Raw genomic sequence first — 26,402 nt, forward strand, 5'->3', positions numbered from 1 at the left:
TTTCAGTGATGATAGCAAAACCTTTATTTTATTTTTTTATTAGCTTGGTAATTTGCTTCATGAGGGTTTTATGAGGCACAACAGATACCTTGTGACTGTTGTGGGGTTTTTAAAAAACATTTATTTATTTAACAGAGCAGGAGAGCACAAGTAGGGAGAGTGTCAGAGGGAGAGGGAGAGGCAGACTCCCCTCTGAGCAGGGAGCCCAATGCCAGGCTGGATCCGAGGACCCCAGAATCACCACCTGAGCCGGAGGCAGACACTTAATCAACTGAGCCACCCAGGCATGCTTGAGATACCTCTCAATTAACTGATCCTACAAACCCTTTACCCATTCTGACTTTTCTGTGCTCTTGCCACTTCGTAAAGATTGGTATACTATCAGGGGATACTCCTAGTTTTAGCATATTCTTAAGTTATGGTGGTCCATGCTCCTAGTAATGGTATTGTTGCTTTCTGTAGATGGGTCTGTCCGGTGGAACAGTTTCAGCTTTGTCCGTCTTATTTCCCTGGGACTGATTGTTTTCCTAGTTTCTGCTCTTTCATTGGGTCCTTTCTTAGCCTTGGTAAGTCTTTTTTTTTTTTTTTTTTTAATAGAGTAGTATGTGTTTTGTTGTTGCTGCTTTGTTGTTTAGAAAAAATAATAAAACCAAGAATGTATAAAATAAACAAAACTACTTTTTTCTTACTCTTCTCCGCTATGACTCCCCAAAGATAGGATGGTATTCTTTCCAACATTTTTGTTCATAATCAGATATGCATGTATATATTTATATGTTGAAGTATATGTCTTCCACATAGACACAGACACTCAGAATCGATAATCATCATTCACAGATTACCGCATTTGCTCATTTCCCTACTTGCTATAATGTATTTGTAACCCCCAAATCAGTACTCATGGTGTTTTATGTTCCCTGACAGCAAACATTCAAAGTGCCTAGAATATCACACATGTTCAACAGATATTTTTAAAAATTGCTCCCTTCTTCCCATACCCTGAATTCCACTAATTAATTTTAATTCCTGATAAAACTGAAAAGCATCGCATCCTTTCTAAAATCTTCCTTGGCGTCACCCTCTTGTCAGTAGATTTGGATAAGTTGCATGCTGTCCTCTTCTGCACCTCATAAATTCTTCCCTTATGAGGCTTCTCTCATAACAGCAGTGGATTAGTATTCAGAATATCTTGTACCCCATCAACAGATTACGTTAGATAAGAGGAGGTTCTGACAATTGCTCAGGATCACATAACTACTTGAAGGAACAAAGACTGGAACTCAGACGTAACTTTCCACTCACCATGTCACATAGTTCCTAGTTCTCTTTTTGAGTCGGAGAAGATTGGTCACTGTTGAATCTTTTTTCTACAGAACCAGCTGCCTCAAGTCTTGTCCCGACTCTTCCCTTTCAAGAGGGGCCTCTGCCATGCATATTGGGCTCCAAACTTCTGGGCTTTGTACAATGCTTTGGACAAAGTGCTCTCCATCATCGGTACAGTAGCAAGCCTTGTTACATAGACAATGAATTTGGAAAGGACAGGTCACACTGAGAAATGAAAAACACTGCTTTGTGTTTGGAATATGTCTGAAGTGTTTGTTCTGTAGCTGTGCGTTCCAGGTTTCAGAATGAACAGGGAGCAGGAACTCAAGGACTAAGGCTTCAGGGTAGTAGACAGACTATGCTCCTTACAAAAGCTGTTGTGGCCATGACCTTGTTGATCCTTTCCTTGGGAAAAAAATAAAGACATTTTTAAAGGTAGACATTTTTTAAAGGTAATTTTTGCCTTAAGTATGATGTTATTCAGCAGTTAATCCCACTTTTAAATTTAACATGTGCAGAAGGAAAGAAGAATGTATAAGTTGTGACTCTGGGTATTAAACCAGTAAGGAAAATGATAGCCATGCCGAGATGAGAAGAAATGAGAAACCTAAGCTAGCCTTTTAAGTTTGGATTGTGATAAAAACAAAACAAACGATTTAATCTTGAGATGGTTCTGCTGAAAATAATTCATTCTGGAATAATCTATAGTAGTTTGTGAATATAGCCTAGCTATATAGGGAAATGGTATGATCAAGAGAAAGGTCAGCAAACTTTGTCTCTAATGGGCCAGATAGTAAATAGTTTAGGCTTTGCAGACCACATAAAGTGTTTTTGTTTTTTTGTTTTACAACCTTGGAAAATATAAAAACTTCATAGCTTCGGGGCTGGTACAAAAGTAAGTCACACGCTGGAGATTTGACCCTTAGGCTAGACTTTGTCAACCCCTCCTCTAGTCTGATGAGTTGTGTGGAAGCCCACCGGTATAAATTACTGGCTGTGTGGCATTGTTCAAGCCAATGGGATAATAGAAGTAACTGTCTGCATGCACCATGTTGTAAGAAACATACAATAATAAGGAAATGCTGCGTTGTTCATAGTAGGGGGCTTTGGAGCCAGACAGACCTGGATTTAATTCTACAACTTATCACTTATGTGACTTTTGACAAGTTACACATCTCTCTGTGCCTCAGGGACCTGAAAATAACGGCTGCAAAACTTTGCACACGATAGCTGCCATTACTGTTTTTTGGTACATACTTGTAGGAAATCATAATATGGGATTATCCCTCACCCACTGTGAATCCAGCCTTGATTACCTGGATCCTTACAAGAATTTCTTAACATTTTATATTTCAGAAACCTTAAACAACCAGCACAGTATGAGATTCAAGGGTCACTTTCCTTGTCTGAGTCAGGAAACTGTGCTGTACATTATCTTTTTTATCTGTTTCCTCAAAGATGTCTTAACCTGGAAAGTCAGTGGCAGGGAGATAGTTACTAGCTTTAAGGAGAATCATCAGACTGAAGGGAAAAGGAAAGACATTAATGAATACAAAATATTTTGGTAGTCTACACATTTCCACGTTTCAGTGATTTTCAGTGGCATTAGATAGGGCCATGCAGGTGCTCAGACTGTCTGTCCTATTAGCTTGTTTGGGATGGGGTTTGCATCATCATCCTCAGACTTATTTCGTTTAACAAGTATTCCTTGAACCCCTGTGTGCTGGGGATAGAAATAGATTAATCATTATTTCTGCCTTTATGAAACCCAATACAGTGGAGGAAATGAGCACATAACCAGATACACTGCACTGGGGTCAACACCATTTAGAAATGTGTATAAGGTCCACATGTGTATCTCTAGCCACAGGAAAATCAGCTCTACTTTTTTATTTAAAAGCTTTCTCAGATGAGGGAGTGAATTAGGAGTTAACTTTGCTAATTTGAGTAGACCATTCTAAGCAAAAGGGACAAGTGTGGAGAATCCTATGTCAGTTGGTTGTGGCCATGCCACATTTAATGAAGCAGAGATGAAGCTGGAGAGGTAGGAAGGAGCTAGGCCAGGGAAGACATTCTCTGCCATGCTTGGGAATATGGATTTTGAAGGATTCCAAGCTGGCGTGTGACATGGTCAGACCTGCATTTTAAAAGCCTGCTCATTTTAGAGGTGAGAGCAGGTTGCTAGTCATGCTGCCTGCCAGCAAAGGTCCTTTAAGCTGCACAAATTCCCTATTCTAATACACACAGCTGCTTTGCATTGTGTCATTGCAAAACCAGAGCCATTTTAGGTAGAATAGTACAGAACTGAATTAAAATATCTTGACTTTGAAGTAGCAATAAGATTTAGTAGTTTTTTTTTCAAGGAGTTGGCTGGTGAAATATTGTACGCTATTGATAAAAATAAAGTATCTACGTATTCCTTAGGTTTGAAATTGAAACTTCTTGATCCCAACAAAATTCCGAAGGCCTCAATGACAAGTGGTTTGGTTCAGCAATTCCAACACACAGTCCTTCCTTCAGTGACTCCCTTGGCCACCCTCATCTGCACTCTGATGGCCATACTGGTAAGAATTCACTCACAGTACTCATTTCTTGAGTTTTCTGTGCTTTTCTGTTGTGTGGCTGGTTAATTTCAGCTTCCAGGTTTTTCCAGCTGTAGGACAGATACCGTGGCTGTGATGCTGTTGCAGATTGAGGCATTTCATTTCAATTCTTAGAGTAACAGAACACCTTAAGGAAAGATTACCAGTAAAACCTCTGTGAGAAAGATCCCTCACTATGGCTGTCAGGTCATCTGTCCACACTCAGATGAGGAAAAAAGCCCAGGGAGAAGGGGGGCGAGGACTGCACTGTGCATAAAGAGGGAAATGTGTGTAGTGGGGACCTTGGGTTTCTGGTGTTGCTTTCATTGTGACTAACTAGTCAAAAATCAGAAGTTGGCTGGACTGCAGGGATATTTTTGTCTTGATGATAACCGTAAGTTAAGAGAGTCAAAATAGCTGTTTGAGTGTCAGACAATTGAATCTAACGTGAGCCAGATGCTGTTAGAGGCTTCCTTCATAGATGTTTTCATGATAGCTTAGCAATCACAATGCTCTCAATTTCATGATATAATTTCGGTGGCATTCAGTATAAATAACTCAATCCTACCTATAATTACACTCAGCTTTAATTTTGGTTTCTAAATAATCAAACCCAGCAAGACACCTGACCCCAGTTAATTAAATGGCAGTACTGGTTGGTAATTAAGCTTTGCTGGCCTGCTTGTTCCTATGTTCTAAGGTAAAAGCTTTTTTTAAAACCTCAGCCTCATAAGCTGCATGTGGAATGCCATAGTTTTCTTGTTTAAGTTTTTTTTTTTTTTTTAAAGATTTTATGTACCCATTTGACACACAGAGAGAGAATGGGAGAACACTCGCACAAGGATGGGGAGTGGCAGGCAGAGGGGAAGGGGAGAAGCAGGCTTCCTGCCAAGCGAGGAGCTCAGTGCAAGGCTCTGCCCCAGGACCCTGTGATCATGACTTGAGCTGAATGCAGACACTTAACCGACTGAGCCACCCAGCCGCCCCCATAGTTTTGTTATAAATTACACTCTAGCCCACGGAACTAAGGATGCGTTTATTAATATGGCAAAATCTAATTTATTATTAGCCCCAAAATGTTTATGAACTTTTGTAGTTTGACCTAATAGGTTCAGTGGCTACTAATTAACTAATTCTGAAGATGTAATAAGGGGTTTACTGGATATCCTAGAACTTAATTTTATTTTATTAATTCTGATGAACAGAATTACTTTAATGATTTCAATATGTATTTCCAAAAGCCTTTTTTCTGAGTAGTTTTTTTTATAACTTTTGTTGTAGTTTTCACAAAGTAATGAATTATCCCAGTTTAATGGAGAATAAATAACCTAAGATCTACAGTTTTTCAGAGATTATATAAATTGTATTCGTCTGAAGACTTTCTGTAAAGCCTATTTTGAATTATATTGAAGTTTTATCTTTGCCTATTGTTTCTAGCCCTCTGTTTTCTGTCTTTGGTTTAAACCTCAAGGGCCTAGAGGCTTTCTCCGATGTCTAATTCTTTGTGCCTTAAGCTCCTTCCTCTTTGGGTGGCACGTCCACGAAAAAGCCATACTCCTTGCAGTTCTCCCAATGAGGTAAGCACATAATTCAGTCAGCTGGCATTTCTGGCAGATTTCCCAATGACCCTATTGTTTTCTGTTTGATCTGTCCGTTTTTGACATGTCCTGTGGGATAGGCAAAGGCAAAGATGTACAGGAGCAGATTTATACTAGGACAGGACAGGGATGCTTAACTTGGGATCCCTGTACCTGTGAAATTGCACATACCGTTTCTGCATTTTTTTTTTAAGAGGTACTATAGTGATTAAGAACCAGGATACTGGGCTGTTAAATCTGGATATTGAACGGCAGCATAGTATAGAAAAGCATGAGCTTTGGTGTCATCACATCTGTGAAAATAAGGTTCCATAGTTTCTTGGTAAGTGTTAGTCAAAGTCAGTATCGAGGCTATTATGGAATGAAATCTAACGTTTGTATAGCACTTCGCATTTTGCAGAACTTTTCTTGGGGTGCTTTTTGAAGGGGGTATTTTGTGGGGGCTTTTTTGTATTTTTTTCTTTTGAGCCTCACAACAACCTGTAAGGTAATTAGGGTAAATGGATATCATTCTGTCTTAACATCTACAGAAACTGGAGCCCAGAAAGTTTAAGTGACTTACCTAAAGCCACATAGCTAGCAAGTAGCACAGTTAGGACTTAAACCTGATGTTATAATGCCGATTCCTGTAATCTTTTCACTGTACCATGCTTTAAAAAAAAAAAAATTCAATGCAATAGTGTCCATTTTGTATAAAACTAAAACCTGATAGATAGATGGTAATATAATTAGCCTGTTTTTCTTGAGATTTCTCTCAAATCCTGTAAGAAATCATTTAAACTCTGAAGGAACCTTAAGCAAATTTGTCACATCAGTACATGGCTTGTCTGGATTCATTCACCAATGTGGAGTTTCCAAATTAAGAAATAGGGCAAAACTGCTAATGTCTTTGGTCAGAATTCATACTAAGCACCATCAGGCACAGGGCACCACCCCACAGAAGAGCTATAGGTTAGAAACTCCTAAGTCCTCTTTCCCTGGCTATCACCACTAGGCAGCTCCCAATCCCACAACATCCCTTTCCCTGGAGAAGGCAATTACTCAGGGAAGCAAGACTCTTTATGAATACGCCCTAGTTCACTATGGTACATTCTTCATAAATTTTCCCACTACATTAGTATTCTCAATTGAATTGGACCTATAGCAAAGATCAGTGTGTTATCTTATGCTTAAGTCAGTTCTAGAAATAATGATAGATGCAACTTGTTCTTAGTTTATTCAGGCTATCTGTAAGTGCCCAAGTTTCAGTTGTTTTAAGGAATTATTGTAAGAATTTTTATTTTTAGCCTTCTGTCTGTGGGAAAAGCAGGAGATGCTTCAATTTTTCTGATTCTGAGCACAACAGGACATTATTCCCTCTTCCCTCTGCTCTTCACTGCACCAGGTAAACAGCTTTGTTTTTTTTTTTCTTTTTTAGAGAGAGAGATTTAGAGATTTGATATCCACACCCTTTTCATCAGGGCCTGAAGATCAATACTATCTGAGTTAAACAACTTTAAAATCTCTTGGAAGGAGTGAGCTCATCCATTGTCTTAATTAAAACCTCTAATTTGTCCCTAATCCTCAATATCTTTAGATATCACAAAAATGCACAATTAAACTCAAAAACCTTAGCTAGCACTATATAGCTGTGTCTGTGTGCTTATTATATTGCCTTATGTATCACAAATCATTTTCTTCTCAACTAAATTATCATCTGTATTTTTTCTTTATTCTTTTAACAGAACTTCCCATTAAAATCTTACTCATGTTACTATTTACCATCTATAGTATTTCCTCGCTGAAGACTCTATTCAGGTAATCCAAAAAAGTACATTTAAAATTATGTTTGCTCTTGTGAAATGTTTCCTCTTAAATGGTCAGCGAAGCCTTTTAAAAATATTTTTTAAGTTGTAAAAATAATAGAACAGCATTACAAAAAATTGGCCAATTTTTTTTTAAGGAGAAATTACCCATAATCCTATCACTCTGACATGACAACATAGTTCATGTCTTTATTTTAAGGTATATTTGAGGAGGGACTACCTCGCTGAAATTAAAACCTTATAGGAAAACTAAAAATTGGAATGTAAAATATGCATTATGAGTAAAACCACGTAAATATAGATGCATAAAGCTAAAATACATGTAAAAATTCTTGTTATAGAATTATGGATAGAATTCTTTTAAACTTAATATAACATTATCTGTATAATTTTTTTTATTACGTTATGTTAATCACCATATAGTACATCATTAGTTTTTGGTGTAGTGTTCCATGAGTCATTGTTTGCTTATGACACCAAGTGCTCCATGCAATCCGTGCCTTCTTTCGGGAGGGGGGTGGGGGAATGGGTGAGCCTGGTGTGTATTTTTTTTTTTTTTTTAGATTTAATTTATTATTTGAAAGAGAGTGTTCATGAGCAGGAAGAGGGGCAGAAGGAGAGGGAGAGAATCTCAAGCAGACTCCCTACTGAGTGCAGAGCCTGACATGGGCTCAATCTTACAACCCTGAGATCATGACCTGAGCTGAAACCAAGACTTAACCAACTGAGCCTCCCAGGCGCCCCTGTATAATTTTTTAAAGCTTCCCTATGATTCATATCTGATTGTGTCCATGAACCTCATATATAATTACATTAAAACCCAGTTATAACCATATGACCCAGCAACTGGACTCTTAGGTACTACCCAAAAGAACTGGAAATAGGGACACAGATCTTTGTATACCAATGTTCATTGCAGCATTATTCACAGGAGCAGACAGAGATTGTATGAACTATCTAGAATAGGCAAATTCGGGACGCCTGGGTGGCTCAGTTGGTTAAGCAGCTGCCTTCAGCTCAGGTCATCATCCCAGCGTCATGGGATCGAGTCCCACATTGGACTCCTTGCTCCGCAGGGAGCCTGCTTCTCCCTCTGACTCTGTCTGCCTGTGCTTGCTCTCACTCGCTCTCTCTCTGACAAATAAATAAAATCTTTAGAATAGGCAAATTCCCAGAGACAAAAAGTAAATTAGAGGCTATAGAGTAGGGGTGGGGGAGGAGGAACAGACAGTGATTATTGCTTAATGTTTCCAGAAATTCTGTTGGGGTGACAATAATTTGAAAGTGGCTAGTGGTTATGGTAGCACCGTTGGTCAGTCTACTTAATGGTACTAAAGTATATACTTAAAAATGGTTAAATAACAAATTCTATGTGATTGTATCAAAACAAAAATATTTTACAAACCATCCATTTATACTGTTGAGCATATTCTGACTCCAGTATCCCAGAATCTGCCTTTCCTCTTCCAGGTGCACAGCTGATTCCCTCAGCCGCTTCCGCCAGGTGATGGTGTAGGTGGCTGGTGATTGGCTGCATTTGGACTGTTGAGATAATGCAGTGCAATATCATTATCAATTTTTTCTAAATGTGAAATTTAATGCATTCTTTGGACTCTGGCTTTGACTATTCTGCACATGAGGACAATGCAAGTGGGGAGCTTTAACCGAGAAATGTTTGCTACACCAGAGTGACACATTTAAAATCAGGCCTTTCTCTCCTTTTCTCTTCAGAAAAGAAAAGCCTCTTTTTAATTGGATGGAAACTTTCTACCTCTTCGGCCTGGGGCCTCTGGAAGTCTTCTGTGAGTTCGTATTCCCTTTCACCTCCTGGAAGCTGAAGTACCCCTTTATCCCTTTGTTACTGACCTCAGTGTATTGTGCAGTGGGCATCACATATGCTTGGCTCAAACTGTATGTTTCAGTATTGACTGATCCTTCTGTCAGCAAGACAAAGAAACAATGAATAAAGGAACTGGTTGGATGTATTCCAAACAGTTATTTCATGGGAAATTAATCACAACTTGAAGAAAGTTGCTGGTGGCATGAACCATTCATTTCATTTGTTCTGTTTGGAGGACCATTCTTCTAAACTTGGCCTTGCCCAGCCTAGCAACCTGATTGTCACCATGGTGAAAGCCATTTGTCCTCCAAAAGCAATGAAACACATTTGAAATGAATCTCGCCTTGCCCTGTAAAATTGTCTGAGATCATCGGACTGCTGTGCTCGCTCAAAGCATGCAAGGCGTCTACCAACAGCATGATTATCTTTACCCTGTGAGGACCAGGTCAGGCTATAAAGCGTAATTAGAATCATGTGCTAAGGGAAGTGTAAATAAAATGCCATTTTGTATTTCTGAACAAAGAAGGTGTGGGATCATTACCGGCTCCTACACTTTGCTGTTGGCATGCGTGCAAGCAGGTGATGTACTGTCCCCATTCTATACACCTTGTTCCAGGAGTTTTGGTTGTTGCTGTTGTTGGAATTATACAATGGCTGTACTCAGAGAGCTGGGGGGAGTATTTAATGAACTGGTTTGGCCTGTCAGCAGAGGCTATAAACTGCATCTACACTTGCACTGATTTAAGGACATCTTGTCCAGTTTGTTCATTCTAAAAGCAACCTCTGTGGTTTTGATAAGGCTGCTACTTCTTAAACTTTCCTCATTTGAACAAACTTAAGTGTTCTTTGCAGCCTGGCCTTCCACTAGAGGACTTCATACACACTTTTTATCCAGGACCCCAGTCTGCTGCAGGTTCAAATTCAACTATTTATCTAGCCATCACCAGGACCTTTCACCCACTTTATTTACCCATTATCCCCTAAGAAGCTCAGAGTCCAAGGCCAATGGCAGCGTGGGATGCTAATCCAGCTATATACTCTCCCTTAAATTCACTCAACTCTGAGACTTCCTTAGAGTTTCATTGCAGAGATAAAAATAGGGCATTTGCCAAAGGGAGAGAGAAGCATAGCCCCTCTGGCCTACTTCCCTCACCACAGTCCCCCTCACGCTTTGGGCTCCAACTGTCCTAACAACTGAAAATTGCCAGAGTGCCATGCTATTTTGTACCTCTGCTTGCTTTCACTCGTTCTCCTTCTGTGCGCTCACTCTCTCTCAGCTGACTTTTCTACCCTGTCATCTGATTGTACATACTTCTTCAAGATCAAACATAACCACTACCATATCTATTAATAGACTGGTAGTACAGTGTAGTGATTAAGAGTAGGAGCCCTGGAGTCATACAGCCTGATTGAAAACCCTGCCTCCATCATTTTCTGTTTGTAGCCAAGTTATTTAGCCATCCTTTGCCTCTAGGTCCTTGTCTCTAAAATGATCACCCAAAAAAATCAGAACCCTGCCTGACACAGGAATGTTCAATAAATATCACCTGTTACTTTTATGAATACTTTCCTCTCCTGTCTCTCCCCCACCTCCCAGAATTGAGTACCCTCATCGTGGGCGCTTCCTTGCTGGGGAGTCTCCTTCTACCATTAACCTGTTTACCTGTTCCCCAGGAGCCACTGGCAGTTTGAAAGCAGAAATCACACTTGCCCTAATAGCCCATTTTTGGCACAGTTGAATGAATGAAGCACACAACACAGGCCATAATTAAAATCCAAGTATTTACTAATACTAACATTAACACAAGAGACTCAGTATAGTTCACATCTTGGCCAATTGGTGTGCAAGCGAAAAACAAAAAACAACTAGAAGTTACATTTGGACACATCTCCACAAGGCCAAATTTAACTGTACTTTGTAGGTGGTTCTGTGAAGTCAGAACTGGAGGAGCTTATCTCGTGCAGAGATTTCCAGAATGTTCTGTAGAGCCTGGATGTTCTTGAGAGTTGGCTGAGAGGCTCTGGGCCCTGTCCCATCTTCTACCAAAGCAAATATGCTTTGATCTATTTCATATATTGGGTTTCACATAAATTTTTGTTTGACCAAAAAGTTCAAAGTCCAAATACATTCCCTTTAAATACATTCCCTCTTATATTATCAGGTCAGGAGGGAAATAGCTCCAGAGACAGCCATAGCTTATTGGTGCCAACATGGATTAGAACCTAGACTTCCTGCCTACAGCCCATGAGTCCCAAGTACGATACATCATATTCACGTATTTAGATTTTTGTGAGATGTGGCTGATTTTCAAGAACAAATTCCTAGGTTTCAGCAGTTGCTAAATAAACCAAAGTGCTGCTTCAGAATGTTCTGAAATCTAGAATTAAGCAATGTCAAGAACAAGCTAAGGTTACTATCAAAATTTTAAAAAGATATATAAATAAATAACTCATTTTTTACCTGTTCTTGATATGTAGTGTGCCAGCATTTAACAAGATAAAAGAAAAGAAAGGTGGGAGGGACTTGGTATTCTTGGTCACAGTGTCTTTTCCCCTAGCAGAGGGGCAGAGCCAGAACTGGAAGGGAGCAAAGGAGAGAGACGCTGCCTTCCCAACCTGAAACTGGGAAGTTCCCTTGTTAATGACTTCCGCCTGAAAGCTGCTCCTTGAGAAGGAAGCCCTTCAGTGTCAGGGAGATGCCCCCTACATAGATATATACCCCATATGGCTGTTTGCAGTTAATGGGACAGAAAAGCATTCCAATAAAATAAGGCCTTTGAAAAAGAGGTTAGTCTTAAGTAGTTTGATGGAATTATATTTCCAGCATGATTGTGGTAAAAAGCAAATCTTTTGACCTCTCTATCCCCTTTCTTGTGCACCAAAAAAGCAGGCTACTATGCTAATGGCATAGTCTGAGATTAGAACAAATTTATAGACCTCAAAAACTTGAATCAATACAGCCATTAGTATCTCACAATGGAGTCCCATATTCAGCATCCTCATTTTATAGAAAGGTCGATAAATGTACCAGTTTTTTATTTTGGTCTCAGGAGTCAGAAAGAAAAACAATATGCTTGTATACATAAAACAACTACAAAAGGGACAGGACCCAAAATACTCCTATGTCCAGAATCACATATCTTTAGAATCCTAGAAAGGCTCTCAGAAGTTCACTTGGGCCACATTCATTTCTTACAGTTTTCCTGACAGAATAAATAGGCAATGTAGAGGTGTTCACCCCTTCAAAACATAGCCTCTCCCATGTTTCTTAGGGCAGTTAGTGCTGAATTCATATTTTCCTTTCTCTGACTTTAACCAGTTAGTCTCTGGAACAATACATAGTGAGGTTTACTCCCATTTCTGATAGCCCTTCGGTGATTCACAAAGGGAAAATCCCATAATTGTGTCCCCTTCTGTTGAGTGCCAGGTATTCTGCGAGGCATTCCCTCTTTTACCCTACCTAAAACTTTGGGACTCAAATTCATTCATTATTCCTTCAAAGAAAAGAATTCACTGTGGGTCGTCCAGGTGGCCCAGTCATTATCAAGCCTCTGCCTTTGGCTCAGGTCATGATCCCAGGGTCCTGGGATGGAGCCCCACGTCGGGCTCCCTGCTCAGCGGGAAGCCTGCTTCTCCCTCTCCCACTCATCCTAGTTGTGCTCCCTCTCTTGCTGTGTCTCTCTCTGTCAAATAAATAATAAATAAAATCTTTTTTTTTTTAAATTCCCTGAATTCCTACTGAATGTTTCATACTATGCTAGGTGCTAGGGATCAAAAGGTAAGTGAGAGACATATTCCTGCTTTCAAGGAATTTATATTCTTGTGGCTGGACAGTCATGAAAGCCAGGAAGAGTGGCATGGGTCCAAGTTGGGGAAGTAGGCAAAGCCCAAGTCCTATAGGGTCTTTTTAAGCCATTGTAAGGAATTAAAGTTTATTTTGACTACAGTGGGAATGAAAGGGTTTTAAATTTCCCGAATTTCATTTTCATGAACATGGAACAAAATTCAGAGGGTCGGCAGCTACCTAGTTCCCCTACCAAGAGGGCAACCATTGCTCCCAGCATCTTGTATATCATTCCAGAGATGCCAGCCAAACTCAATGCCCAAACAAGTGTTCATATACACACAAATAATACTCAGAGCCACATAATATTTGCTTCAGTTATCTACTGCAGCATAACAAACTTCGTGCCTGAAAACAGCACCTTCCTCATCTCAAAATCTGTAGGTCGACAGTCCAGGTGCAGCCTGTTGGGTCCTCTACTTTGGGGTCTCTCACAGGCTGCAGTCAAGGTGTCACTTGGAGCTGTGTTCTCATCTCAAGGTTTGACTGGGGGACAGATGTGCTTTCATGCCCACACAGTTGTTGGCAGAACGCAGTTCTTTGTGGATTACAGAACTGATGCCCTCAGTTTCTTGCTGACTATTGGGTGGAGGCTACCCTCAGTTCCCTGCCACAGATGACTCTCCAGAAGGTAACGCACAACCGAGCAATAGGCTTCATCAAAGTAAGCAAGGTAGCAAGACAGATGTACATTACCTCACGTGATATAATCATGGAAGTGACAGCCGGTCACCTTTGCTCCATTCCATATGTTGGAAGGAAGTCACATCTCCCATCTACACGAAAAGGGAGGGGATTACACTTGGCATGAGTACCAGGAAGCAGAGATAATTGGGGGCTATTTTAGAGTCTGTCCATTAAGGTAACCATTGTATAGATGGGCCATAATTTATTTAACAAGTTTTAGTGGAACTTTAAGTTGTTTCCAGTATATTTGCTAGTATAAATACTGCAATAATAGTGATACTTCATTCTGCACATGTGCTAGGATTGCACGTGTCATAGGATTAAATTTCTAGAAATAGTTCCTGGGTTGAAAGCTATGTGCATTTAAATTTTGGTTGGGGCGCCTGGGTGGCTCAGTTAGTTAATCAACTGCCTTTAGTTCAGGTCATGATCCCAGGATCCTGGGATTGAGCCCCATATCAGGCTCCCTGCTAAGCAGAGAGTCTGCTTCTCCCTCTCCCTCTTCCTGCTGCTCCTCCTGCTTGTGTTCTCTCTCTCTCTCTCTCTCAAATAAATAAAATCTTTGAAAAATAAAAAATAAAATTTGGCTGATTGCAATGGTGTATATTGAACTACAGGATATTATACTAAGCAAAATAAGTCAATCAGAGAAAGACAAATATCATATGATCTTGCTTATATGTGCAATATGAAAAACAGCTCAGAGGACCATAGGGGAAGGGAGGGAAAATAACACAAGATGAAATCAGAGAGAAAAAGAAACTCAACCATAAGAAACAACCTAAATGTTGCTGGAGGGGAGGTGGGTGGGGGGATATGGTAGCTGGGTGATGGGCATTGGGGAGGGCACATGATGTGATGAACACTGGGTATTCTGTACAACTGATGAATCACTGAACTCTACCTCTGAAGCTAATAATATACTCTATGTTAATTGATTTTAAATAAGTAAATAAAAATTGTTTGAATATTTGTTATTACCAAGTTAGTCATAAAAAGCAACCAGTTGGGGGCACCTTGCTGGCTCAGCTGGTACAGCATTCTATTCTTGATCTCAGGATCATGAGTTCAAACCCCATGTTGGGCATAAAGCAACTTAAAGGAAGAAAGAAAGAAAAAAAAGAAATTTTGCCGGTTCATGTTCCACAGGCAATGCATGAGGATGGTGGTTTCTCCCACAAACTTTGATCTTTGCCCATGATGTCTGAGTCATACTCATTGACAGTTCTCTTACTAGAAAGATTAGAATCTTTTCACATGTTTAAGAGCCATTTGTATGTTCTCTTCTGAAAATTTTATATTGTTTGCCACTTTTCCTATTAGATTTTTCACTTTTTCTTATTGACCACTAAGTCAATATATATTTCTTGAAACTCATTCCACTTGTGAAGAATTACCTGGGTGCAAGACTATGGAGATTAACAGAAGAAGAGTGATGGAAGGGTGACAGAGAAGCGTATGGGCTTGGAGTTGGAATTGACAGGAGTTTGAAATGAAAATGGATTCAATGTTGGGCTTGGGGGTAAGAACGGACCCCTTATAGCCCCTGTATTTCGTGTGTTGGTTGCATCTGGATGGTTGGTGGCACCATTTGCTCAGATGGGAAAAATGTAGAAGAAGCCAGAAGATGGTAAGGTGGTAAATGAGCTTCATTTTGGAAATTGTAAAAAGAAAAACTAGGACCTTGGTTTGGAAAGATTTTTTATTATTATTATTATTATAAGATTTTATTTATTTGTTAGAGAGAGAGAGCATGAGCAGAGGGAGCGGCAGAGGGAGAGGTAGAAGCAGACTCTTCACCGAGTAGGGATCCCAGACTCGGGGCTCAGTCCTAGGACTCCAGGATCATGACCTGAGCCAAAGGCTGACACTTAACCACCTAACCAATTGAACCACTCAGGCACCTCTGGAAAGATTTTTTTGAAGACACAAAGCATAAAAATTAGATTGATAAAATTTACTACATTAGAATTTTATTTCTGTGACTTCTGTACAATAGGTGGCCTTATAAACAAAGTTAAAAGACAGACAACAGATTAGGGGAGAGTATTTAATAATATACAAAACAAAGGATTCGTATTACCTCAAATAAGAAGTTTCTACAAATAATTTTTAAGAGACAATTCTAAAGAAAATAATCAAAATTTATAAATAGGCAACCAAACAGAAGGAAACCTAAATGGAACCCGAATGGAAAATAACTTTTTTTTTTTTAAGATTTTATTTATTTATTTGTCAGAGAGAGTGAGCACAGGCAGACAGAATGGCAGGCAGAGGGAGAAGCAGACTCCTGCTGAGCAGGGAGCCTGATGTGAGACTCGATCCCAGGACACTGGGATCAAGACCTGAGCCAAAGGCAGCCGCTTAACCAACTGAGCCACCCAGGCGTCCCGGAAAATAACTATTTTCACTGGATAATAGGGAAATGCAAATTAAAACAAGATTGAGGGGCACCTGGGTGGCTCAGTGGGTTAAAGCCTCTGCCTTCGGCTCAGGTCATGGTCCCGGGGTCCTGGGATCGAGCCCCGTGTCGGGCTCTCTGCTCGGTGGGGAGTCTACTTCCTCCTCTCTCTCTCTGCCTGCCTCTCTGCCTACTTGTAATCTCTGCCTGTCAAATAAATAAATAAAATCTTTTAAAAAAAAAAAAAAAAGATTGAGATCCCATTTTTCACCATCAGACAAAAATTAAAGTCTAACAATAGAAAACATTGCTACTTTCACATATATTGTGGATGGAAATAGAAACTGAATCAGTCTTTTTATAAAGGAATTTGGTGGTATCTAATAAAATTGAAAATTCATATATTTTGAAGCTCAGAAATTCTAGTTCTAAATACAGACCCTTAAACTCTTGATCATGAACTTAAGGAGGTAATTTATACCTAATATCTAAAGATTTAAAACCACACACCACAAATTGTTTTATATGATTCATTAATTCATTTATTTATTACTGCAAATGTATTAATATGGACACTAATATACATATGTCCATATTATGGTTGTCTCTAGGAAGGAAGGAAAGAGACTGGGACTGAGGATTGAGGTCAAGAATTTAAGCTCTGGGGGCGTCTGGGTGGCTCAGTGGGTTAAAGCCTCTGCCTTCGACTCAGGTCATGATCCCAGGGTGCTGGGATCGAGCCCCGCATCAGGCTCTCTGCTCAGCGGGGAGCCTGGTTCCTCCTCTCTCTCTGCCTGCCCCTCCACCTACTTGTGATCTCTCTGTCTGTCAAATAAATAAATAAAATCTTAAAAAAAGAAAAAAAAATTTAGCTCTGTACTATATTATTTACGTATTTTGTGAAGGAGAATATACAGATGTGTGCATGTACGTATACACATCAAGAAATAATGATTTGAGGGCACCTGGGTGGCTCAGCGGGTTAAAGCCTCTGCCTTCAGCCCAGGTCATGATCCCAGGACCCTGGGATCGAGCCCCGCATCGGGCTCTCTGCTCAGTGCAGAGCCTGCTTCTCTCTCTCTCTCTCTCTCTCTCTGCCTGCCCCTCTGCTACTTGTGTTCTCTGTCAAATAAATAAATAAAATCTTTTAAAAAAAAAAAAGAAAGAATGAATGATTTGAGGTAAATACAACAAAATGTTACAATGGTAAAAATAAGGGTATTTGTTATATTGTTCCTTATACTTGTAAATTTTTAAAAAATTTTCTCAGTGTGAAGAAGACTTATTTTTGGACATACTTAATTTGAGATGTTTGTAAGATATCCTGGTAGAGACTCTAAGCAGGATAACAGATGCATCATTTGAGCTCAGGAAACTGAGTTGGGCTTGAGTAATACAAGTTGGAGTCATCAATATATACTTGAGGGCGCCTGGGTGGCTCAGTGGGTTAAGCCGCTGCCTTCGGCTCAGGTCATGATCTCAGGGTCCTGGGATCGAGTCCCGCATCGGGCTCTCTGCTCAGCGGGGAGCCTGCTTCCCTCTCTCTCTCTCTGCCTGCCTCTCCATCTACTTGTGATTTCTCTCTGTCAAATAAATAAATAAAATCTTTAAAAAAAAAAAAAAAATATATATATATATATATACTTGATAATTAAGGCCAAGGGAGTAGATATGTCACCTAAGGAAAGAGAATAGATAGTAAAGAGAAGAGGACCCAGGACAAGTCTTGAGGAAATCTAACATTTGCAAGCTAAAAAGAAAAAGAAAAGAGACATCGAAGGAAACTGATAAAATGAAGCCAGTGAAGCAAGAGAAGAATTAGGAGTGCATGCTGTCCTGGAAGCTAAAGGAAGAGAGTGTTCATCAAAAGTATGGAAATGACGACTGAGTCTAACGCCAGTAAGATGTTGAGTAAAACTGTTACCAAGGGGTGTGGTATCATAGAGGTCATTGGTTTTCTCATTAGAGCAATTTAATTGAAGGTGAGAACAGAAAGACATTGTCATGGGTGAACAAGATTTCCTAGACAAGACACACAAAACACAATGACAACGGGGGGATATGAATATATCTGACTACATAAAAACAGTAAATTTCATTTGTGTTGAGAGTATCTGTGGAATTACTAGAGATCAGCCAGTAAAAAAGATGATCAAAAAGAAAAATGAGTAAAAGATAATTAATAATTAAGTAAAAATTAACTAAGCAAAAATTATCTAATTAAGTAAAAGATAATTAGCTGATTAACAACTAATTCAGAACAACTAATTCAGAAGAGGAACCTGGAAGAGTCAATAAATATGAAAAGATATTCAACTTTACTAAATAATCAAGGAAAGAAAACAATAATGAAATAGCATTTCTACCAACAGATTGGCAAAATCAAAGTTTGGCAATGGCAGCAGGCAAGGGTTAAAAAGGATGTGGGGAAACCAAGAGAATCAAGCAAAAATGGTAAAACAAAGAAGAGGGTTGTTTTGTTTTGTTTTTTTTTAGATTTTATTTATTTATTTTTTTAAAGATTTTATTTAACAGGAAGAGAGAGAGGAGGAAGTAGGCTCCCTGCTGAGCAGAGAGCCCGTCGCGGGGCTCGATCCCAGGACCTTGGGATCATGACCTGAGCCCAAGGCAGAGGCTTTAACCCACTGAGCCACCCAGGTGCCCCATGAAGATTTTATTTATTTATTTGATTGGGAGAACGAGTTGGGTAGGGAAGAGTCCAGAAGGACTTCTGTCCAGAAGGAGAAAGAAAAGCAGACTCCCTGCTGAGAAGGGAGCCCAACAAAGGTCTCCATCCCAGGATACTGGGATCATGACTTAAGCTGAAGACATATGTTTAACCAACTGAGCTACCCAGGTGCCCCTGAACTAATTAAGAGTTTAGCAAGATGCTGGCCATAAGAGAAACATCCTAATTAATGATTAGAAAAGGTAATAAAATATAAGCTATCATTCTTAACAGCAACAGAAACTATACACACCTAGAGGCAAACTAATAAAAATGTGTAATAATTTTATGGAGAAAACTATAAAGTTTTAATGAGGAATATAAAAAGAATGAATGGAGAAATATATACAATATATACAATGTCCATGCGTGAGAAGGCCTAGTATTCTTTTTTAAGGTTTTATTTATTTATTTGAGAGAGCACACACATGGGGTACATGAGTGGTGTGAGGAACAGAGGGAGAGAGAGAGGGACAAGCAGAGAGGCTCAATCTCACAACCTTGAGATCATGACCTGAGCCAAAATCAAGAGTCCAATGCTTAACTGACTGAGCCAACCAGGTGCCCCTCAGCATTTTAAATATATAGATTCTCCTCATATTAGTTTATAAATTTATTACAGTTCTAACCAGTACCCCCAATTTCCAGGGAATGTGACAAGGTGATTTTATAAAATCCTGAGGAATAATAGAATTGTACAAATAGTAATAATAACTGCTAATACTTATTGTGAGCTAGCATTTGAAAAAACAATGTGGGGGACACACCCTACCAGATGTAACAATATTACAAAGTTGTAGCTATCAGTGTGATATAGGTAGAGTGACTGGCAAAGAAATACATGAAACGAAATAGAGTTCAGAAACAGACCATGGCTGTTAACCCTCCCTTCTGTGGTAATCATTTCACAATATACACTTGCTTCAAATCATCACATTTTACACCTTCAATTATATTCTATATTGCAATAATATTGCAGCACCTCTGGAGGTTTGTTTTTATTTTAAAAGAAAAATAAATAGACCATAGCATTTCTGAGAGCATGATATATATATTATTAGAGTTGGAGTTGATTATTGGTGGGGAAATGATGAACTATTTAATATACAGTGTCGGGCAAGTTCTCATATGTAACATTCCACACACTCAACACAAAAAATCCAAATGGATTAAAGACTTAAACATGAAAAACTAAAACTTGGGAAGAAAATATAGGATCATGTCTTTATGATCATAGAATAAAGGTTTCTTAAACATATGAAAAACATAGACCATAAGAAAATTGATATATTTGACTAAATCAGTATTTTAAACTTCTGTATTACAAAGAAAGAAAGAGAGAGAGAGAGAGAAAGAAAGAAGGAAAGAAAGAAAACTGTCCATAAATAATGTTTGAAGGCAAGCAACAGATTTGGAAAAGTTATCTGCCACAAACATAACAAGGGATTAGCATCAGAACTGATAGAAGAGGGGTGCCTAGGTGGCTCAATGGGTTAAAGCCTCTGCCTTCAGCTCAGGTCATGGTCTCAGGGTCCTAGAATCGAGCCCCGCATCGCATCGGGCTTTCCGCTCAGCGGGGAGCCTGTTTCCCCCTCTCTCTCTGCCTGACTCTCTGCCTATTTGTGATCTCTCTCTGTCAAATAAATAAATAAAAAATCTTTAAAAACAAAACAAAACAAACAAAAAAAGGGTAATGGATAAATAAAATATGACATTTATATGATGGAATATTATATAGTAGTCAAATAAATTTGTCTTCTTAAATAAATAAATAAAATCTTTAAAAAATTTTTTTAGGGGCGCCTGGGTGGCTCAGTGGGTTGGGCCGCTGCCTTCGGCTCAGGTCATGATCTCAGAGTCTTGGGATCGGGTCCCGCATCGGGCTCTCTGCTCAGCGGAGAGCCTGCTTCCCTCTCTCTCTCTCTGCCTGCCTCTCCATCTACTTGTGATTTCTCTGTCAAATAAATAAATAAAATCTTAAAAAAAAAAAATTTTTAAAAAAGAACAGATAAAAGAATTTCTACAAATCAATAAATAAAAGACAATTCAAAAGAAAAAAATGGGCAGGGCGCCTGGGTGGCTCAGTCCATTAAGCATCCGCCTTCAGCTCAGGGTTCTGGGATGGAGCCCCATGTTGGGCTCCCTGCTCAGTGGGGAGCCTGCTTCTCCCTCTCCCTCTGCCTGCTGTTCCCCTGCTTGTGCTCTTTCTCTGTCAAATAAATAAATAAAATCTTTTTAAAAATCTTATAAAAAAATAAAAATATATTTTAAAAAAAGAAAAAATGGGCCAAGGATAAAACCCTACAATTTGCTGAAGAAAGGACGCAGATGACCAATAAAGACCAAAATGAAAGACTTCTCATAACCTCTCATCATATTTGCATTATATTTACATTAAATAATCATACTCTCGCTCTCTCATATAAAATCTTTTAAAAAAGATGTATTTAAGGGGTGCCTGGGTGGCTCAGTGGGTTAAGCCTCTGCCTTCGGCACAGGTAATGATCTCAGGGTCGTGGGATCCAGCCCCGCATCAGGCTCTCTGCTCAGTGGGGAGTCTGCTTCCCTCTCTTTCTGCCTGCCTCTCTGCCTACTTGTGATCGCTCTCTGTCAAATAAATAAATAATTTTTTTTTAAAGTGTATTTAAGGAAAAAAATGGGGGTACCTGTGTAGCTGTGTAGCTCAGTCAGTTAAGCATCCAACTCTTGATGTCAGCTCAGGTCCTGAGTTTAAGTCCCAGGTTGGTCTCCATGCTGGAGACTACATGAAGAAAAGAAGAGGAAGGAGGAGAGGGAGAGAGGAAGGGAAAAAAATGTATTTTTTAAAAGATTTTTATTTATTTATTTATTTGACAGGCAGAGAAGCAGGCAGAGAGAGGAGGAAGCAGGCTCCCTGCTGAGCAGAGTCCGATGCGGGGCTGGATCCCAGGACCCTGAGACCATGGCCCGAGCAGAGGTTTCAACCCACTGAGCAACCCAGGTACCCTGAAAAAAATGTATTATTGATACCACATTACCAAAATAATCTTTAAAAAGTAAGTTGGAGACCTCACACTGTCTGATTTCAAAACAGTACAAAATAATAGTAATCAAGATGGCCATTTGTTTACAACCTGGTTTTTAAATGGTCAAAGAACTTCAATAGACAATTCTTCAAAGAAGATACACACACAGCCTACATGTTGGTATGTGAAAAGAAGCTCGGGGCACCTGGGTAGCTCAGTGGGTTAAGCCTCTGCCTTCGGCTCGGGTCATGATCTCAGGGTCCTGGGATCGAGCCCTATGTCGGACTCTCTGCTCAGCAGGGAGCCTGCTTTCTCCTCTCTCTCTCTGGCTGCCTCTCTGTCTGCTCTGCTTGTGATCCCTCTCTCTGTCAAATAAATAAATAAAATCTTAAAAAAAAAAAGAGAGAAGCTCAACATCACTAATCATAAGAGGAATGCAAATCAAAACCACAATGAGATAATATCTCACACTTAATAAGATGGCCATTATTAAAAGAACAGTATTGTCAAGGACAAAGAGAACTTGGAACCCTTAGGCACCATGAGAATGTAAAATGGAACAGCCATTATGGAAAACAGTATAGAAGTTCCTCAGAAAAATAAAAAAATAGAATTGCCATATAATTCAGCCATCCCATTTCTGCAAATATATCTAAAAGAATTCAAAGCAGGATCTTGGGCTATTTGCATATACCTATTTTCATTGCAGCACTAATCATAGTAGATTTAAAAAAAAATGTCCATTGAGAGATAAATGAATAAAGAAGATGTCGGAGGCACCTGGGGGTTTCTCTCAGTTAAGCATCGGACTCTTGATTTCAGCTCAGATCATGATTTCAGGATTATGAGATCAAGGCCCATGTGGAGCTTTGCGCTCAGCTGGGCATCTGCTTCTCTCCATCTCCCTTTGCCCATCTCCCTGCTTGTGCAGTGTTCACTCTCTCTAATAAATAAATAAATCTTTTTTAAAAAACTTTATTTATTTATTTTGACAGAGAGAGATCCCAAGTAGGCAGAGAGGCAGGCAGAGAGATAAGGGGAAGCAGGCTGCCCACTGAGCAGAGAGCCCGATGCGGGGCCCGATCCCAGGACCCTGAGACCATGACCTGAGCTGAAGGCAGAGGTTTTAATGCACTAAGCCACCCAGGCGCCCTAAATAAATCTTTTTAAAAATTTTGTAGTATATGTATTTTGTGACAGAATATTATATAGCCTCAAAAAGGAAGAAAATCCTGTCACATGCAATGATATGGGTTAACCTCAAGGTTATACATTATAGTAAGTGAAATAAGCCAGTCACAAAAGGGAAAATATTGTATAATTCCACACATAGGAAGAATCTACAGAGGTCAGAATCCTAGAAATTAGAAGGGTGGTTGCCAAAGCTGAGGGGAGGAGGGAAAAGGAATTAGTGTTTAATGGGTATAGAATTTCCGTTTTGCAGGATGAAGTTCTAGAGATATGTTGCACTACAATGTGAATATATTTAACACTATTGAACTACACACTTAAAAATGGTTAAGATGGTAAATTTAATGTTATGTATTTTTTACCATAATAAAAAGCTAAAATTTTAATTTAGCAACATAAATTTATTATTATGTTAAGATATCATAAATTCAAAAGTATATAAAATGCATATGTAAAGTTAAAAATAATAAAATGTACACCCATGTACCCACCACACAGCTTAGAAGTAGAATAGTATTAATATCTTAAAGGCCTTCTATGTGCTTTTTCTTCTCCAGAGATAACTATTCTGAACATTTATGTTAATCCTTTTCTTGTTTTTCTTTCCAGTTTTACCACTAATATGTGTATCTCTAAACAATGTATTTTTTTAAAGATTTTATTTATTTATTTGACAGACAGAGATCACAAGTAGGCAGAGAGGCAGGCGGAGGGGGGCGGGGGAAGCAGGCCCACCGCCAAGCAGGGATGCAGGGCTCAATCCCAGGGCCCTGGGATCATGACCTGAGCTGAAGGCAGAGACTTTAACCCACTGAACCACCCAGGTGCCCCTAAACAATGTATTTCTGCCTAATATTGAACTTTATACAAATGGAATTACATATTCCCCTATAACTTATCTGTGGTTCCCTTATCATTTATTCACTTTTTTAAAAAAATTTTTAAAGATTTTATTCGTTTATTCACTTTTTAACATGGCTCTCTTTTTTGAGATTCATCATACTAATACAGAGATAAACCTTTCTATGAAAATATCACAATTTATCTTCTTTTCTGTTCTGAATGCACATTTAGGATGTTTCTAGTTTGGGAGTATTACAAATGGCTACTCCTCCTGTGAATATTATACATCTCCTTGTCCTGGTACATGTATGTGAAAGTTTCTCTGGACATTAGAGTATAGGCTTGGAGTATAGACTTTTAGGGATTGAAAACAATCTAAATATCTATCAAAAGGGTAATGGATATGGGCGCCTGGGTGGCTCAGTGGGTTAGGCCGCTGCCTTCGGCTCAGGTCATGATCTCAGGGTCCTGGGATGGAGTCCCGCATCGGGCTCTCTGCTCAGCGGGGAGCCTGCTTCCTCCTCTCTCTCTCTGCCTGCCTCGCTGCCTACTTGTGATCTCTCTCTGTCAAATAAATAAATAAAAAATCTTTAAAAACAAAACAAAACAAACAAAAAAAGTGTAATGGATAAATAAAATATGACATTTATATGATGGAATATTATATAGTAGTCAAAAAGGAATGACCATGTAGAAACAAAAGTGAGAGAAAAGAGGAACAATGAATTATACTACTGAGGTAAAAAAATTAAAAACACACATACCACAATACTAAATATATATAAAAATATAAAAAGTGAACTGCAAGTATATACACTAAACTCATGATAATGGTCCTCTGGGGAAGAAAGGAAAGGGGAATACAGCTTTATCTATAGTGTTTTATTTCCTTTTAAAAAAAGGTTAAAAATAAATAAGACAAGGGGCTCCTGGGTGGCTCAGTCGGTTAAGTGTCTGCCTTCAGCTAGGGTCATGATCTCCAGGTCCTGGAATCAAGCCCCATATCAGGGCTTTCTGCTCCTTGGGGAGTCTGCCTTTCCCTCTTCTGCTCCCCTTGCTTGTGCTCTCTCTGTCAATGAAATAAATATCTTTAACAAATAAAAAAATAAATATGACAAAATATTAATGGTTGTTAATATTAGGTGGTAGAATATGCATATTTGTTATCGTATTCTTTGTAATTTTTTGTCTTTTAAGTCTTGTTTTAGAAAAAAAAAAAAAAAGGCCCAAATTGGACTCAGAAGACTGTGGGGAAGAAGAATGTGTAAATATCATTTAAATATTTTTAGGTGTTTGCCTAAGAGTTCATCTAGTATTCAAAATTTACATAATCTTACTGTGGAAAATTTTTAGTGGTTTTCCTTTTTTTGATGTAATTTTAAAATAAACACTGTGGTTCTTTTTTTTTTTTTAATTGCAGAGCAGCTTTTTCATAGGTCATACTATTTCCATAGGATAGATTCCCAGCCCCGTAATTACTGGATCAAAGAATGTGAAACTTTGAAACACTTGCTGCCTTCCAGGAAACTCCCAATATACATTACTTTAGGAAATCCTAACTTGATATATTATAGCTCTGGGAGTGCTTCTTATAGGCACAAAAGGTCTATCCTTTAACCACTCTCTCTTTACTTCTTAAATGTTTTATTTACTTGACAGAGAGAGGGCATAAGCAGGAGAGAGGCAGAGGCAGAGGGAGAAGCAGGCCCTCTGCTGAGGGGAAGCCACCCTCTGGACTTGATCCCAGGACCCTGAGATCATGTCCTAAGCTGAAGGCAGAGGTTTAACCAACTGAGCCACCCAGGCCCCCCAAACCTCTCTTAACTGATATTATATTCTACTGCTTTAGGGCTCAATACCTTATACAAATACACTTTTGCAATAACCTTGGGTTTGATCAGCATTCATCTAGATAAAATGTTGCTCTCACTAATAAAGACATCTTCACTCAAATCAGTAAGGATTTTCTAAAGAGAGCTCTTCAAAGGTAGAAGCTCCCCATTACTGGAGGCAGGTAAGCAGAGACTGGACACTTAGTAGAATGTTATAAATTCCTTCTTTCTTTCATTCCCTAAACCTTTAGGTAACAGCTTTTTCCTTCGACCACGTGCAAGGACCTGAAGACCCACAGATGAAAAATTTTAGGGTGCTGCCACCCAGGCTAACTTTCAAGTTTGGCTAAATGGTTAGGTCCTGGTGTCTTCTGAATTCTTTGTTGCTGGCTGTACCTTAATTTTAGGTTCTGGAAGGTGTATCTGTGAAAGGCGGGAAACCCAGGAAATGCAAACAAGTTTTTATGAGATTTCATTTAATTATGTTTCTTAGAACAATCTATTAAGCTTACCTGTGGGTGTTGGATACAGAGAAAAATTCTGGAAGAAGGACCATTCAGGGTCAGGGAAGGGAGAGGCAATTCCTGGTTGGAGGGGTTGGGGAGTGAGCCCAAAAAAAGCAGTTATCTACTAGTCTTCTTCCAGTTTTGCTCATTTCCTGTAGCCTCGAACCTACAGTATCAAGCCCCCAAACCCTACCAGCCAGAATTAGCGCGGGCAGGA

General features: G+C 39.2%; 1 protein-coding gene and 1 long non-coding RNA gene across 3 annotated transcripts in view; one reads left to right on the plus strand and one right to left on the minus strand.

Annotated features, from left to right (window-relative positions):
* Positions 1 to 21,772, plus strand: part of ALG8 (ALG8 alpha-1,3-glucosyltransferase) — a 38,183-nt gene extending 16,411 nt beyond the window's left edge. The window contains exons 7-14 of one of the 2 annotated variants that reach the window (XM_059187985.1): positions 463 to 566; positions 1,374 to 1,494; positions 3,748 to 3,887; positions 5,343 to 5,482; positions 6,790 to 6,887; positions 7,228 to 7,300; positions 9,040 to 9,110; positions 21,665 to 21,772. In XM_059187985.1, coding sequence (XP_059043968.1) covers positions 463 to 566; positions 1,374 to 1,494; positions 3,748 to 3,887; positions 5,343 to 5,482; positions 6,790 to 6,887; positions 7,228 to 7,300; positions 9,040 to 9,110; positions 21,665 to 21,708 — 791 coding nt within the window. In that variant the 3' untranslated portion in view covers positions 21,709 to 21,772. Of the gene's footprint in view, positions 1 to 462; positions 567 to 1,373; positions 1,495 to 3,747; positions 3,888 to 5,342; positions 5,483 to 6,789; positions 6,888 to 7,227; positions 7,301 to 9,039; positions 12,865 to 21,664 lie in introns of those variants that run through there. The other variant, XM_059187978.1, reaches the window with a different exon arrangement.
* Positions 1 to 26,372, minus strand: LOC131840283 (uncharacterized). Its single transcript, XR_009357302.1, has 5 exons — positions 26,192 to 26,372; positions 21,475 to 21,569; positions 13,689 to 13,768; positions 8,714 to 8,850; positions 1 to 1,728 (listed from the first exon to the last, which is right to left on the minus strand). It is a non-coding gene; the product is annotated as an uncharacterized LOC131840283 (long non-coding RNA).
* Between the last annotated feature and the right edge of the window lie 30 nt (positions 26,373 to 26,402).

This window comes from Mustela lutreola, chromosome 1, assembly GCF_030435805.1.
Source record: "Mustela lutreola isolate mMusLut2 chromosome 1, mMusLut2.pri, whole genome shotgun sequence".
In the NCBI taxonomy this organism is placed as follows: domain Eukaryota; kingdom Metazoa; phylum Chordata; class Mammalia; order Carnivora; family Mustelidae; genus Mustela; species Mustela lutreola.